At 34.9% G+C, this 17,282-nt stretch overlaps 1 protein-coding gene across 1 annotated transcript; it reads left to right on the top strand.

Annotated features, from left to right (window-relative positions):
• Positions 1 to 1,711: 1,711 nt before the first annotated feature.
• On the top strand, positions 1,712 to 15,404 carry LOC146139425 (receptor-type tyrosine-protein phosphatase epsilon-like). The gene is made up of 28 exons (XM_083391926.1): positions 1,712 to 1,844; positions 3,416 to 3,554; positions 4,683 to 4,804; positions 5,097 to 5,261; positions 5,824 to 6,027; positions 6,126 to 6,235; positions 6,297 to 6,404; positions 6,481 to 6,645; positions 6,706 to 6,825; positions 7,556 to 7,667; positions 7,973 to 8,045; positions 8,475 to 8,536; positions 8,631 to 8,692; positions 8,802 to 8,930; positions 9,951 to 10,047; positions 10,194 to 10,261; positions 10,357 to 10,491; positions 10,685 to 10,813; positions 10,962 to 11,101; positions 11,327 to 11,462; positions 11,590 to 11,690; positions 11,975 to 12,039; positions 12,132 to 12,205; positions 12,673 to 12,786; positions 13,445 to 13,591; positions 13,749 to 13,897; positions 14,822 to 14,957; positions 15,028 to 15,404. Exons 5-28 carry the CDS (start codon positions 5,901 to 5,903, stop codon positions 15,094 to 15,096), a joined length of 2,628 nt encoding a protein of 875 aa, XP_083248052.1. The 5' UTR covers positions 1,712 to 1,844; positions 3,416 to 3,554; positions 4,683 to 4,804; positions 5,097 to 5,261; positions 5,824 to 5,900; the 3' UTR covers positions 15,097 to 15,404.
• The last annotated feature ends 1,878 nt before the right edge of the window (positions 15,405 to 17,282 follow it).

The raw sequence follows: 17,282 nt of genomic DNA on the forward strand, positions 1-17,282 counted from the left end.
ATTTATTTCAAATTGGATGTGCTACAAAGGTTTGGAAATAAGGCCCCAGCGTTATCTTTAACAAAGGGTTTTATGGTGGCCTATTATTGGCCAGTTAGATCTACAATTTGCGTAAATCTTTCTCGACAGCACCCGTTGTTTTAATATAAATAAATTAGTGTGCCATTATAGTGGGACGACCTGCTAATAATATTAACAATGTACATCAGCAACGTTTCAGTTTCATGTTTTATTGCGAGTATCAACCCATATAAGTGCATAATACGATATTCCATGACAGACATTTAGATTGCAGTTTAGCCTATTTTAACATACAAACTTCAATGTATGACATATAATCGACTGGGAGAGTTAAGCAACAGGTCGTTATCTGTCTTGTGTTTGGTCGTTTGAAGTAAACAAAGTTAAAATGATAAATAAACCTACGTCCTTATTTCTTCGCCACATTATGGCATCTTCGAAACTTATTTATTGTATCATGATTCAAAAAACATCAAATATCTCAAAAAATCGTGTTGTGTTTTTTTACAAAAAATCCATAATACAGATTCTTTCCATTAATATATAGATTTGTTTTTCTAAATTTGTAATATTTTCGAAATACCAGTTTTTACCACAAGTAAAGCCAATGGCACTTCACACTTAGCTCAAATTAGCATCATGACACAAAACGTACGAAGTTTTAAAAATTGAAGCAAAAAGAAATATTTAATTTGATGCGAAAACATAAATAATGTGAATCCTGACATATAGAGTTGTCACGTGTCTACTGCATTGATTTAATAAAACTGTAACAAATTCCCAGTGTTATTTAATGGTTACACAACGAAAGCAATGGATTGGGCGACTTTTTTTTGTGTTCGTTTGGTATTGTGATTGCTTCGGCACCACAAACGCGTGGCATAAATCAGCCCGCGCAACCTACACAGGACAAGGAAATCAAATATTATTAGAATGATAAAGCGTGCTTCTTAACTTTTAAATTAGTTCGAAAGCAGTTTGCGAGGTACCAATCTATCCTATGCTGCACATCACTATACCGAGCTGAAACTTGTTCTTGTAATTCAATGGCAGACAAAGTGGCTCGTTTATGGCTTGTGTTAGTCTTAGCCTTAATTTCATCTATGCGGATAACAGAAGGAGAAGGTTCGTTTGTTGCTGAATATTTTAATTCATTTTAAAGGCAGGGTCGGATCTAAGGTTGGTACGAATCCATGCTCCCCAAATTGTATATTTTGCACCTTTTAAAAATGTAAATGCAAAATGTTTCACGCTTTGCGCGAAATTAGACCATCCTTATAGTATGTTTTAGCCAGCTTACAAAAACACTTTTTTGTTTAAAGATACCGTGCTGCTTATCGCACCCTATGAGATCACGTTCGTGGCCACTTCGGTTTTCGGTCGTTCTAATAAAAATTGTAAGACGTAAAAAACAGATTGGCCCTTTTTTTCATTTAAATTGATCTAAAAAAAAGTACAAAAATTAACGTTGCGATGCTGTTTTTAAGTGTATTTCTATATATGAGGTCTGATTTAGAAGTATAGCTTTTTAACAAAAATGTAGGTTAGAACATTTATACGGTGAACAACGTTTTACGATTGTTTTAAGAAATATTAACGCCTTTTAGCTGAATTGGCGATGACCTTTTATTTATTGTTTGCAGCGCACAACTTTACTCTATTTAATGTTGGAAGTACGATTTACACTTTATCTGACGAACTTGTGGATGCGAACACGGCAGCAGCGAAGTGTAAACTGTTGGGTGGAGCTCTTGCTGTTTTGAAAGACCAATCTGTTAGTGATAAGTTTTATCAGGAGATTCAAAACAAATATTACAACCAGGGTAAATCTATTTGTACGATAAAGGTGGTGTGAACCATCTGATGCATTTGGCAACAAGGTTGTCCTATATTTTCGAAAACCCGATGCCAAGTGATATTATAACTACTTGTCCGATACTCGGATGGTATCGGTGCCGATCCGATACAAAATTGAGCTGTGCATCACAGTCATGTTTTGCGATCTCACGTAGGATTTTATCACGGAAAAGAAATTCCTGAGATATATGACTTAACAAATCGACAAACAAGCTTTCTAAGCAAAACGTAAAATTTAAGTCCAATACCCTAATCGTGAACATGATTCTTCACGGTATTAGCTTTGAACTTATCCATTCGACCAAATTTGCTAACTTGGCGATTGTTATGACGTCATTCGTTATCGGATCGGATTGCGGAACGTTTAGCCGAAATTATCTGCTATCCGCATCGGAATAAAACATTTAGATCTGACATCCCAAGTTACAATATAACCTGGATTCGTAACAAAACGTGAGTCAAATGCTTGTTTAGTTGATTTGTTCTACTTAACAGAAATTGTTAATGGAACAAACCAACTTCCTCTTAACGCATTTAGGTTATATTAGTTAAAGCAGGGTTTCCCTAACTGTGGTCCGCGAACCATTGGTGGTCCGTGACGACTGCACAGGTGGTCCGTGGCGATATGACAAGAAATTAAAAAGTTACGCATATACGTTGTACAGCAGGGGTCGACAACCTAGGATCCGGCCTGTGTATGTAATTTATCCGACCCGCAGCCTCTTTGACAAACTAGACACGAGTCCATTTCTCATACTTTTTGACTATTCAAATTTTCGCCCTTTGCGTTAACGATCTTTATACGTGAGGTTTGTTTACGTTATAATGCTTCCATTTGAACTAGATTAGAGCTTCTTTCGCTGTTTAAGACTGACTGCCAAGTGCCAAAGTGCGTCGCGTACAAACGAAAAACGTAGTAAAACATATTGAACATACATTTTTAATTTTTATGTTTGAAATGTAATAGAAACTTGCGAGAAATATGAAAGAAATGCCGGAATACTCCCCCCAAAAAGTCGCGCTCGCTTCGCTCGCCAGGTGCGCCCCCACTTTAATAGGTTAACAAACACTGAACTAGATTAACCATTAAGGTTATCACGTTTCTCAAAGTGGTTTTAATACACTTTTTAATATAAATAACGACGTGTGGACTCCCATTGATGCTGTCAGTTGTGTATATATGTAAAATATGGATTTATTCATTTTTTGCTTTGTTTAGCGGTCCGCGAAAAAACAGATTTACAAATAGTGGTCCGCGGTCCAAAAAAGTTTGGGAAACCATGAGTTAAACACAGAATCCAGTAAATACACAGACATAAGTCAAGTCATTACTTAAGCTCAAATAATTCAAAGTAGATTTTATCAGTTATGTGAAAATGTAATACCACTGACATTAATGCTAAGATATTTGTTTACTACACAGCTAATGAAATAAATAACATTTCAATTTTGTCCTTTCAGTTAGCTGTTTTCTAAATTCTAAAAGTTTTGATTTTCTAAAACTTTAAGAAATGTACTAAAGCGCACTTTTTTCAAGATCTTCAAAGAGTTTACATCTTTTACGGCAAAGTTCAGGAAAAAACAGTTTACAAATTCTCCAAAGATTCAGCAATTTTGGGAGGTTGGTCAAAGGCGGACGAACTTGGGCAACTGTCGTATTTGGACTTCTACAAAACGTAAGGGAATTTAATAAAATTACAATTAATGATATTTCAGGCCAACTAGAAAAAAGATTACAAGAATTAAAAATCATGTCAAGATTTGTAGGGTATCCTACTTTCAATTGTAATAAAACAAGTTACGTCATTACAGGTTTCCGCAATGAGCACACTTGTTTAACCACTACGCTAAAATAGGCAATTTATGTAGAGCGACCGTTGATGGTTATATTAGATTGTTTAATCTAAACTTTGTGGCTAACCATTGGAGCAATTTGTATTTAATTCATAGTTTTTGGACCAGAGAAGTTTAGGAATCACTGGACGAAACAGAATGTAATGTTTTGTAATTGTAATAAGCGAAGTGAACAGTTCGTATGCACAATTTGTTTTCTGTGACCAGGAGCTTCTGGAGACGTTCTGGTCAACGATAACGGCTAACATTATATATTACATCAGATAGCTAGATAAAACAAATAGCCTGTAGTGTGGTTTGTACTTACTACTTCCGGCCATTGCGGACCACCGGTCGACCAACTAAGCTACTATGGCTCAGAGGGCAGCGATCACAGCACCTTTGCCTGTTGCACCCTGTTTGTACAAACAACCTCAATTGAACGGGACTAAATTAACAGCCCACTCACTCAGGGTCTGACTACAAATTGTGTATATGAACGTTTTTAGTTGAATAAATTCCCCTTTAATGTAATTACATAGGGTGTAAAAAGTCTCCCTTCCTTGAGCTACACCAATGCGACAGACCCATTAACAGTAAAAAAAATGAATCAAATTTTATAAAAGTTGGTCGGCATATAGGCAGATGTGAAAACAAGTTTTATTTTCTGATTTTTTTTTAAATAAATGGGACAAAGTTATGCAAAATGTTGGCCGTTCTTCAGCTGCACATTATAAGTGTAGTTTAACATGAAGGATGGCGGAAAATGTTGATATATGAAAAGGGTTTTGTTCCCTGGCCTAAACTATAATAACATGGATTTACTATTTGTTTAAGATTGCAATAAAGTTATTTGTTTAAAAAGTGATTTATTTTAACTTTTTACGTAACGGCTCATATAACAACGGAGTCCCATATTTCTATGAGCCAATATGGTTATTGTTACCTCAAATAATCAACATGCATCACAGTAATGATACCCAGCGAGAAGCAGTTTACTTTTGTCAATATGATCACATAAGATGGAGGGTGGTGACTAAAGGAGAACCATCAGATAACGGTGCAATCACCTACGGCTGCCCAACTACCGAAGGTGAGTGTTGAGTCAGAGTGTGAATAATATGTGTTTTTACACAAGTTTATATACAATATACATGTACCAAAACAAAACTATTTGAAACTTTTAGTCAAAATTTAGACCTCCTACAGATTTAACAGTTTAATATTGATTATAGTACGTATGATGTAACACAGTAAAAAGTTTCCTATAAAATCCACATATAAACGAAGCTGTGAATCATATTTGAAGGAAGGGTCAAATTGTTAAACCAAGGATAATGGGTTTATAGACTCCAGATTTCTGACAGCTTTATATGCTTATGTAGGTTGGTATAACGACTTCCACCTATACGCACGAAGATCGCCAGCTACAGGATACCAACCCATATACAACTTCTGGAGAAATTCTGATACACGAGGAAGCAGGTTGACTAATGTGAAAAGTCCTTACGGTGGATTTGATCAATTAAAGAAAACATTTTATTTACCAGGTATCCGAAAAATATCACAAACGGTTTACAGCCCTCCGTAACAATCTAGACATGTTAGAAAACTAACAAATTTTAAATTATATGTCATTGTATGCTGTACATGGTCTTGTGTAAGTTATACTTAAAATCTTCTACGTTATTATTTAACTAAAAATACCTACAAACCACGGCTATTATATTTAATATAAACGTTATTGTTGTATATAACGACATGTAAAATAAATTTATCAGACTCCCCCCTTAAAAAACAAACTTGACCACATATTTTCTACGAGATTATATTGAATGGGAGTATGGTAAGTTTAGAATTAGTTTCTTAATAGACTGTTGCAACCCACGACTTGACAAGCGATTTGCTGTTTGCTAAACTCAAATTGACCTAGGTTTGTTTCGAAGCGACTTGCATCACGACTATTTGAAAATGTTACAGCTTTCTACGCTTCCAAAGAGGGTGAAGTTTTATTCGGCCAAACCTAAGTTCGGCCCATTGTTTCATGTTACATCCTTATATTCCATTAAGAGGGTGTTAATTTTTTGATAACAACTATCGAGTTTCATATAGTTAATATAGTGAGAAGCGTTTTTGTGGGAGCTCAATACAACACAAGTTCTAAGCTATGGCTTTGGAATGATGGAAACATGACCAACTTTACCACAAAACCTACAACATGTAAACAGAAAGCATTGTCGTATGGAATTAAAGATCTTGAGGATAGAAACTGCTCGGGGCAACTGGCCTACTACTCGTGTGAAGTGAAATCAAATCGTAAGTATGCACAACCAACAAACCACTTTTCACCATCATAATTACAACGTAAAAACTGATTACAATAAACATGTTGTGATTTATTGTTCAACATTTAGTGACAACATGGATAACAACGGAGAAATGTAACTCCACAATTATTTACGTGAACTGGTCTAACGATTTTAATAAAGTGGCAACCAAAATGAAACTCAATCTTACTATAAAGGTATTTTGTTTCTTTTTAGAAGAAAATAGTAACATAGTACTCGGAATTGTTTTATCCGCAGATTGAAATCGAAAGAAATAATAGCAATGTGTTTAATGTAAGCAAGTCACTACAAAATGACCGCATCAAAATATCAGGATTAGAGCAACGTACCAACTACCACGTAAAAGTAAATTTATTCGATTTTTTTAGAGTTTTACAGTAAATTCCGATTTAGCCTACTTGAATACCAGATTTACTTTAAGGTTATATTTAACGATTCCAACAACTTCAGTATTGCGTCAACTCATAACGTCACAACTGGATTTGGCATACCGGATCCAATCACTGACGCCTACGTTAAGTCATCACAGCCTTGTGTTATCGCATTTCGTAAAACTTCGTGGAAGGAAAATGCCACTTCATACATGGTAAATCTATTTACTTCTGAGATAATCCTATTTTTTGCGAATCGAACTTTTTATTTACAGATTACAGCCACGGACAGCAAAAAGGTGTCCAATTACAAGATTACCAATAGTTATTTCAATGGGTCCGAGGTGTCCTTAATCATCAGTGATTACGAAGGAGGCGTGGACATCAATTTTACGGTTCATATTGACATATTTTTGAGCTTTGTTTAGCTTAGGGCAGTGGCCCCCGACCCTTAGCCCGAAGAGGTACAGGACCCTTGACCAATCGTTACAGATCCACTAAAAAAGAATTGTCATTTTAACACTGGTTATGATAGGGTACATTACAAGTTTTCAAATACTGTTTTAGGCCATGGCAATAGACCCAGTAGAGTGATAATTTTAATAATACAGCACAAAATCCACAATAGCGGAAACTTTTCCTGAAATACGCCTATATACAAACTCAATTTGCGGACAATTACATAAAGTGCAGCAGAGGCATATTGATGGGGAAGTGGCGTGGTTAACCACCCTCCTTCCCGAAAAATAAAAAATCAGTTGTATTTTATGGCTACTCAAAATGAACACATTTGCAAAAACAACTCGCGATTGGAGCGAAATTATGTTTTCGGTAAGGCTTTTGCCGATTTTGCAAAATCAGTTGAGCTCCAAGGCGCCGTGCGTCTCATTCCACCATAGACAAAAGTTGGGCAGCTTAAACGATACAAAGAAACTTTAAACGCTGCGCGCAAGGGCTTTTTTATTTGTGTCACGTTTTTACGTAACTTTACAACGTAATTTGTGACGCCACGTGATCACGTAAATTTTTGACATCATCCATTCAACTTTATTCTCGGCATTTCCAAGTGAAAGTTATGGATCCTCTCTTGTGCAGCAACATTTGTTTTAATCATTGCGCTTAAAGATTCAAGCCTCGAATTGCGAGAGTTCAAGCGAGGTGGCTACGGTGCAGGGAATTTGTCTTTTACCTCATGGAACCACAACCATGAATGGCAACGATACCGCGAGCATCACAGGTGCATATAGTTATAAATAATATGTTACAGACAGGATGGCCGATTGACTAAGTAAGATAAGATGAGCACACAGCCTAGGTGAAATTGCAGCAGAGTTTTCACCTAAAACAATTCTGGTTTGAAGCTCTTTCCTTTTAAAATTTCCACAAAAATCGCCAAGCAAAGAATACACCTATTAGTCCAAGATATACTTTCGTTAAGTTTGCAAATACTTTTTTAAAGTTGCAAATACAAGACATTGTTTTGTACATCAAAGATCAATTATTTTCGCATTTATCTTAAACAACACATGGTTTTCTTCACAGGTACAGGTGTTGCAGTAGGGGCGGTAATATTTGTTCTTGTTTTGTTGATTGCGGCATACACCGGTTACAGAAGGTAAGAACCTACCATATTTTTTATTTACTTTGAGGTTACAACAAACTTACCTAAAAAGGATGAACATTATTTATTTGTATATAAAACATAGAAGTTTCTATGCTTTATTTGTGCTGATTATTGCCGTTTTTACCTATTTTATATAGGAATTACCTTACTCTCGTACCAACTAATGGCAAATTTTACTAAAGCCACGCAAAAAATATTGTGTTAAAAATTTGTTATCATGATACAACTTTAGGTTTAGTTTGTTTTATTTTTCAATCCTAAATGAGTCATATAATTTAATCAAAACTTTATCGAAAAATGTATTTCTAATGTTAACTAAGATGCGAAGTTTTATTGTTCAAATGTTTAGTCAATAATGTGTCTTTCGACATTGCTTCTTTAAACATATTTTAACTATTTTTATTTCATACGTTGTTGCAGATATGGTCGTGATAGAAAGCCGAATGATAAAGTCGCACCTACCGTTCGCTTTAATCAAAGTGGTACGTTTTTAGTATAAGACCCTTCTTACAAATGTAAACTTCGTAAATAGGGCACGTTCCGTTCTCTCTATTGCTGTAAAATATTTCTTTATAGATGTAGAAGAAATTTCCGACGATGAAGCCAGCGTAAAAGTTGACGCGCGGCCTGTATACGAGGTTGTCCTGCACATGCATATGTTTTTTCTTTGATATTACAATAAACCTAAATGTACATAATAGCTTCATTTAATTCACCTATAATGCCTTGTTTTTTTGGTTTGTAAAGAACGAAAACCCTTGCGAAAATGATGTGTCTAATCGCCCTCAAACTGCAGACAAAAAAGTTTTTAAACTGAGGGACGACTACAAAAGAAAATCTTTGGAAAACGATAAAGTTTTTAAAAACAATTTTCAGGCAAGTTAAGTAAGGTGTATAGACAAAAAAAAATGCACCCACTTTCACAAAGATTAGTGTGTTTATATTTGCATTATTCAAGAAATGAACACCACCGATATTTTATAAGCTAAACAAGGGATGTCCGATAATATCGGATCGGATCCGATTCCCGATGTCAAGTGATAGTATCGGTACTCGAACGATACTTATGTGGTATTGGTGCCTATCCGATACCTAATTAATTTATATCCATGTTTGCCATCAAACCCAAAGTTTTATAAACAAGCTTCCTAGCACAATAGCATATTTCGGCCTAATACGCTGCAAATTACCATTGAACTTTTTTGTCACTTTGCCAATTTTGCTTATTGGATCATGGTAATGACGTCATTCAGTATCAGATCGCATCTTGACACTTTTCGCTCAAAATAGCGGGTATCGCTGACGGAATAAAGCATCAATTATCGGACATTCCTAGTTGTATGTATAGTTGTATGATACAGATGGATTTATATAAACAGGGCAGCGAAATCGGACTCGCACTCGGAACTCGAAGGAGTCGGTTTTCTTTGCTGAAGTCGCACTCGTCACTCGAGTAGAACTAAGTAGGACTACCCGAGTTCCGAGTCTAACGGGGCATGCACAGTTTTATATTTTGAAACTAGATCGCAAACTGTAAATTGTGTAGATGTAATAGTTTCCAACAATATATCCCGTAGGTGGATTAAATATATTACACCCTAATAAGTGAATTGCTGAATATCCACCTAATTTCAGTTGCGTAAATAGGGGTAATACAAACAGTAGAGTCGGATTTGGAACTCGACGATATTGCACAATTGGCTGGACTCGGATTCAGGAGTCGGGAGTCAGGTTGGGGCTTTTTGTGGGGCTAGAGTTATACTCGGGAGTCGGACACGGGTTATTCTCAACCGACTTCGCTGCCCTGTTTATCACTACTTCGGACTTTAATATACTTTCATTTCGTCACTTAGGTAAAGATTTACGTGACGAAAAATTTACGTTGTGCTTTTTCAGGAAATTATTCGCATAGACCAAGGCACCAAAAAGTCTTGCAAGCAAGCCACTTTGGATCATAACGCACCAAGAAACCGATACAAGAATATATTGACATGTAAGTGTTTGCCTAACTGTTTGAACTGGCAACGCATATACCTGGCATATCCTAACAACAACAATGAACTGTTGGTATTGTGTTATAACATCATTCGTTTGTTGTGAATACAGTCAGCCTACCTTTATTATCATAACTTTTGGCAGACGATCACTCCAGAGTTATTTTGGGCGGAGAAGAAGGAAACGATTACATCAACGCCTCCTACGTTCCCGTGAGACTTTGTTAATTTACTTGAATATACCAATAAACTGCCAATAAGATTAATGCATACTTACATGCATAAAATTACATGGTTAATTTATACAGGGCTACAAACAGGACAGAAAGTTTATTGCCACTCAAGGACCAAAAACAAACACCATTGCAGACTTTTGGCTTATGGTTTGGCAACAGAAAGCACCGGTAGTAGTAATGCTAACCGGATTGTCGGAATACGGCAAGGTAGATATTTCTTCACGGACTGTACAGTTCAAATACATTAAATGCTGTTGCATAGAAAATGACAAATACTTGCATCTAACCACTATATATGTTAGACATGGAAAACATGGCATTATTAAACTGCTAGTTGAATGCGAATAGCTTTTATATTTTAGAAGTAAATAAGTGACTTAAAAGTTTAACTTGGTTTTAGAAAAAATGTGATCTCTACTGGCCAAATTTGAGAAGTGAGGAGACTCATGGTCTTATAATTGTCGCCCTGGAAGAAGAGATAAACATTGGAGGAATAGTTCGAAGACAATATACTTTAAAAAAGGAAGAGGTTGGTAGTATTTAAACATTTTCTTTAACATTCATCTAATAAAGCTCATTCACTATTAAAAAGTATTATTCATAGCGAGGATTTTTTACAGTCTCAAGGTTTAATAACTAATTTTTACTTTAATAAATTACAAAGGATTTTCTAATAGAATTCCCTGAAAGTTACTCATTTTCAATACACCACCTGGCCCGACCACGGCATTCCAGTGACAACAACAAACATGATTTACCTTAGAAAAATGGTGGAAGAGGAAAGAGACACGTCCAAACCGTTAGTCATTCATTGCAGGTGAATGTTTTGTCCCAAATCAAAACAAGAATAAACCCTCCAGTTTAGCCTTTTATTGGCATTTTGACACTGCTTGATACTAATACGCAAAATGTTTAGTAGCTGCTGAACATTTATCTCGGAATGTTAATGATTTAAAGTGGTATGATTACTTTCATTCTAGCTCAAGGTAAACTTTAAATATTAGGCCTACTAAATTTTAAATACGCTAACCTACCCACACAGTGCTGGAGTAGGGCGTACGGGGACTTACATCGCCATGGACACTTTATTTGACCAACTGGACGCTAAAGAGAACATCGATGTTTCTTCTGTTGTGTCAAGGATGAGGGAATGCCGAACAGACATGGTTCAGACCCTAGTGAGTAAAACAGTTTTTTTATGTGACAGGCGAAGGTTTCCAGCCTCCACCATTGTATAACATATACCCAACATGTGGCTAACCTGCTTCGGTGTTTGAGCAAGAAATATTATTTTTATTGAAACAGGAACAGTACAAGTTCATCCACAAACTGCTTGCTGAGCAAGAAATGTTTCCTGACTTTGACCGATCGACAAGCGATCTTCAATCCATGACTGAAGACGAAATGTAAGCGAGAAGAGTTCAAAGAGAGTTTTATTTTAGGAAACATTTAAAAATCGAATTTTATTTTTCTGGTAAAATTTTACGATATTTTACATTAGTGATATAAACGTAATTCTCGTTTTTTTACCTCATTTCATATAAAAATATCCCCTGTTACAAAGTTCAATGACATTTAAAGTTATTGAGCATATTGACCTGTTACTAGTACATAGAAAGTTATGTATTGTACCAAAGAAGGCACACATTTTTTACTTTTTGTGAATAACATAATATTTTCTTTTTTACAGCAACCGGATTGCACTTGACGAGTTTTATCTTCTGTCCGAAGCGTTGGGAAATGATAAAAGAGTTTGTAAGTGTTAAACACCTATACCCTGTATTCTAGCCAAATAACTTCAGTTTACCTTTCAGTATATTAAAGTCAGAGATTTGTTTTAATTTTAGACGACAGCTTCGGCGTCACAATATGGGTGGATGAATATCAGGAAGTGGTTAGGCTGAATGCTTCCTTTATACAGGTTTAAGAAAATATTAATTCGCGAAATTTTTTCGCTGCATGATTATTGCACTTATAGCCTTTCGATTAGCTTTTGAGGGAAAATCAATTAAAAATATGTTTTACAGAAATTAGATACAAAAGAATTTCATATATTAAAACATAAATTTATAATATTGTATAATAAAAAATGGAGTATTAAATATTATAAAATGATAAGTCCAATGTTTGTATAAATTGTACAACTCCTGTGATTTAGCCTCATGTGTTTGAACTCAATGCCCCAAAAGCGGTTTACAATTAAAATTACATCGTTCAAAGGTATACATAGTATATAGTATACGATTTCAAATCCACTTATCTTATTACGGTGTGCAATACAACCGATCACGTTAATTTGCTTTGTCAAAATACGATTTCCAATGTAGATACTAAGCTGAACTGTTTCCTTTTCTTATTGTAATTTTCTGCCCGAGTTTTGTGTTACAGGACCTGGGATGTCCAACAGATTTTATTGCATCTCAACAACCGACCAGTGAAACTGAGCAAATGTTTTGGAAAGCAGCAGTGGAGAAACAAGTCAATGTGGTCGTTTCCTTACAGGTAACCCGTTTGTAAAGTGTTTTTAGCAATAGCCAATGCTTCGTTCCATCTACCAATCTTTCTGACCTGAATTTTAATGTTTTTGATTTAATTGTGAACATATCAATCTACTATTGCACATTTTGCATTTCGTTGCTGAAAGAATAAATGATTTTTTTACCTATCCAATCATAAGCATATCGACGGATATCGTACTTTTTGATAAAGACAATGTTAAACTTTAACTCTATCAAAATGTTAGCTTTTAGCACTGTAAAAAGTAAATACGAAGGGATATTCATTTTTTATGCAAATCGGTTTTAATGCTATTGTTAAGTTTTAGGCGTTTGGTGTGTTGAAAAATAAAATAGAAAACTTTATTTTTTATGTAAATCGACTTATTATTTGCTGCAAATACCTTGACCTAATTTTTTCGAACCAGGCCAGGCGGGTGGTCATACATTCATACATTTGTGCTTATGTTATATTTTCTTTATAAAGCGTTTATGTAGTACATCTGATTTCAAAATAACAGGCTGTGTAACAATGATTGTAACTTAAGTTTTACTATTTTTTATTTAATTGCGACGATACAAATCTAGCCATTTTGTATTTCGTTACAGAATCAAAAACATATTTAACAGCTATCGCTTAATCTTTTGTTTTCGTTTCTTCGCAGGACGATTGCCGAGACCCTTTTCCCTCAGCAGATTCGGAATTTAGAATTAAATTTGAAAACAACGTAAATATTCATATAACATCTGTCAAGGAAGGAGAATATATTTCACAAAAGTCACTCTGCATAGAAATCAATGGCTCAATCAAGGTATTTCAGCTCATAAAGCGTCGATCAAAATTTTCACAAACGCCTGAAGACTTGCGTCGCATCTAAATTATGTTTTATGTATTTGACCGGGCGATAAATTGCTTAAATCGTCTCTTTCACTCGCTGTCAGTTTTATTTAGCCCTTCTGTTTTTGCAGATAGCTAAGGAAATCCTATACTTGGCCGTTAAGGACTGGAACGACCCTCGTATGCCACCTAGTTTACATTCAGTACTTGAAGCAATCGAAACGATGCAAGAATTGCAACGCAGTGCCACTAGATATGGGAGAGTTCTAGTTTGCTGCAAGTATGCATATTTGATTTTCCGTATTTATCAGACAAGGTGAAACACAGATAAGCCAACCGTACGCTTTTTCTATGTGAAGTGATGATAAAATATTTTTTTCGTAATCTCCCACTTGCTTTGATTGCTTACCGTAATGCAGTGATTCTCAAATTGTATGACGTGGCACATATGTGTGTTTGTAAGATCATTAGGTGTACCGTGAAACTTTCTGTAATGTTCGAAGTTATTTGTGTTATAAATTGACATACACCAAAGCATTTCAGACTTGTATATGCGCCATCCATCATACGAGTGATAACATTAAGACATTTGCATATAGTATGTCTTGTGTTAAGGGCGATTGCAAATCTACTTTGCTGTTTTTTTAAAACATGTGTTCCGCGAAATATGTAAGATTTGTTTGATGTGCCACAAGATAAAAAAGCTTAAGAACAGTGCGAAAAAACTACATTATATCCATAATTTGTGACAATTTTTTTTAAACCAATCTGCTTTCCGGTATTCTGACTTGCAAACACAACCTTATTTACTTTTTTGCTACCCACTACATAATGTCGAAATATGGCTCACTGGCTAAAACATTTTCTCACCACTTGCGTAAAACATTACTGAACTTTTATAAAATACATTACACTTTAATTTACGTTAAAAACAAAAAGGAGGGCAATTGATTTCCCCGTTTTACCACGCGTCCTGCATCTAAGGCATTTTCCATGGCTGTACTCATATAGCTGACAAATACCAATTAATTTTTTTTACTAAAAGCTTTACACCAGAGGCAAAGATTCCAACCACTTTAATCATTATATGAAAATATGTTAAACTCGTTCTTTTTCCATAATCAAAAATAATAAAACCAAAAGCCTAGTTTGTGTTCTTTTTTTAATAAAGCTAATATGACGAGGCTTTTGCATTTTTATATAGGGATGGAAGGAACCGAACCGGGGTATTCATCGCCCTGGTGAACATTCTGGAACGTCTGAAAGCTCAGAACAAAGTAGATGTCTTCAGGACCGTGAAGGATCTGCGCGATATGAGACCAAACATGGTTGACAATGTGGTGGGTTTTTGCCACAGAAACCAATAATTTTTTGTTACTTTTATTAATACTTCAAAATTTTTTTATTTAGGATTCCTACGTGCTGATCTACACCATGATTTTGGCATTTTTGTCTTCTTCCTGCCAACACAAAGGTTGACTTAAGAGTCAAGGCAATTAAAATATCAAAAACCTATTGTCATAAAGTTGTAGCAATTTTATCAATGTCGCTTATGATTATTAAATAATTAGGATAAGGCTTGTATGTCATTTTGTGATTTTATATTTTTACTTTCTGGGATTAAATGGTAAATTCTAGTAATATTTGATTCTATGTTGGTTTGAAGCGTACTGTAAGCGTAAACAAGAGAGTGTTTTAAACAATTTATGTTCACGGTTTTAATAGTTTTAAACGTGTAAAACTTTGCTACATGTAATACGCAGTGTTGCAAGGACTACAAAGATTTGAATTAAGTCATGTAAATAGACTATATAGACTATATACTTGACCTGGACAAGTTAATTTGTCAAATGACTTATATTACAATTTATGTTTCACTTGAAACATTTTTGTAATAATGAAATGTGTATTTCATTTTTAGCGTTTAATATTCTTTGCTTGGTATTTGTTTGTTGCTTGCCACATTCAATAATTCTTTTCTCGGGCAAGTGTCAACTTAAACCCGTACTTCAAGTTAAGTTGACTTAAGACCAAAACTTAAGTTATTTTGCGAACAAATCGTCTAACACCTTCGGAAACACTCTTTTGTAACACTGCTAGTAGTACGTGAGTACGTGTGATATGAACTATCGTGATTTTATATACCGGAATATGACATCTTACGACTTACGTGCACGGCGTTTCTTTTTATCTAAACATAGTGCTTTATCTGAATATTACATTTATTACGAAAACAAAAACAGGGTGAACAAATTTATAATATGTCTTTTAATGTTCACTCCTCGCTGAACAATCTGACGTATATATCCATTCACAATAAACAATAAAGGTCTTTTTCCTGTTTATTAAATAGCTAAGGCATGAGTAACACAATAATTTAAATATTAAATGCACGAAAAGGTATGACGATTCGCTCGAAAAGCTATATAGTTTTAGATGTGTGTTTGGATAAAATACTATTAATGAATATGTAACTTCATTTCACATTTAATATACGTGAAATTGTAACTTTTGGTGATAATTTCAAATTAATCGAATAATTATGAAACATTTGTGGTTTGACTAAGCCACAGACGTAGCCTAATAATTTGGTACATTGCAGAAAAAATGGTCCAGTAATACCGGACCTGAGCAGAACGACATATAAATTAGTAGTGTTCTAGTTATAATTGTGGGATATTTTGGTGTTTTTTTAACGTAAAAAGCTATTCCTATTAAAATTAGCGATGCAATGAATCATCTTCACTCATGATTGAATATGAATCGGATTTACGCTGTATTTATGCATATTTCCTTACGACATTATTTTATATAAATACATCAAAGATAAAATCGGCATATATTTATTGTCCGTAATAATTGTTGTGAATGCTGTGCTGTTATAGGCTGCAAAGCATTGTGCAAGACTTCATCCGTATAAGTATGCCACACGATCGGTTCAAATTTAGGAATTTAGAACTGTTTTAATGACAACACAGTTGCCAAAAGTAAGGCTACCATGTTTTTTTCAACAGGTATAAAGTATTTTCCATATGAAAATCGATCCGCTAAGAGGCGCACTAACGTCTAACTAAAGACGACATGCACTGGACCGATGTAAAACAAAACTCACGATTAACGGTTTCTATAATAATCTACAAATGACGGCCCATCTAATAAAAATCTTCAGGGATTTGTCTGCATTTTCCTAATTTAAAAAAATAAAAAAATAAAATTACCGTCACTTTAATTTATTTAACCCTATGAGGAAACCCCCAGTTGCTGTCTTGCAAAAATCCTACGAGACAAAATATAAGCAAAACAATGGTTTCTGAAAAATATAAGCAAAACAATGGTTTCTGTATGTTACATAAAGGAACGTGGATTAGGCACTTGCTGTTTATGCATATTTAATGTGCTGAAATGTAATTTTCTTTATGTCGAATTACTGTTTTGAGGCTTTATTTAAACTTCAGCAAGTATTATCGTCAGAAATAAACTTTAAGCAACTCTTCACTAATTACGCGCAACACAAACACAGGTGCAGGCATTTCGTGCGAGGGAGAAAGCACGATCAAGGCCGTAGAACGATTTTGTTATTGGCCTGAACTCACAACTACAGTGACTACTCCGAATCCAAACACAGTTCTCACTGGGAAGTCAACCAAAGGTTACGAGTCAATCAC

Source organism: Ascidiella aspersa, chromosome 6 (genome assembly GCF_963924565.1).
Source record: "Ascidiella aspersa chromosome 6, kaAscAspe10.2, whole genome shotgun sequence".
Taxonomy (NCBI): domain Eukaryota; kingdom Metazoa; phylum Chordata; class Ascidiacea; order Phlebobranchia; family Ascidiidae; genus Ascidiella; species Ascidiella aspersa.

Bases quoted from the DNA above. Each gene is read 5' to 3' on its own strand.
- LOC146139425 (XM_083391926.1), top strand. From the start codon at position 5,901: ATGACCAACTTTACCACAAAACCTACAACATGTAAACAGAAAGCATTG. The intron at 10,492-10,684 runs GTAGATATTTCT...ACTTGGTTTTAG, and splicing joins GATTGTCGGAATACGGCAAG to AAAAAATGTGATCTCTACTG. The intron at 13,898-14,821 runs GTATGCATATTT...ATTTTTATATAG, and splicing joins AGAGTTCTAGTTTGCTGCAA to GGATGGAAGGAACCGAACCG.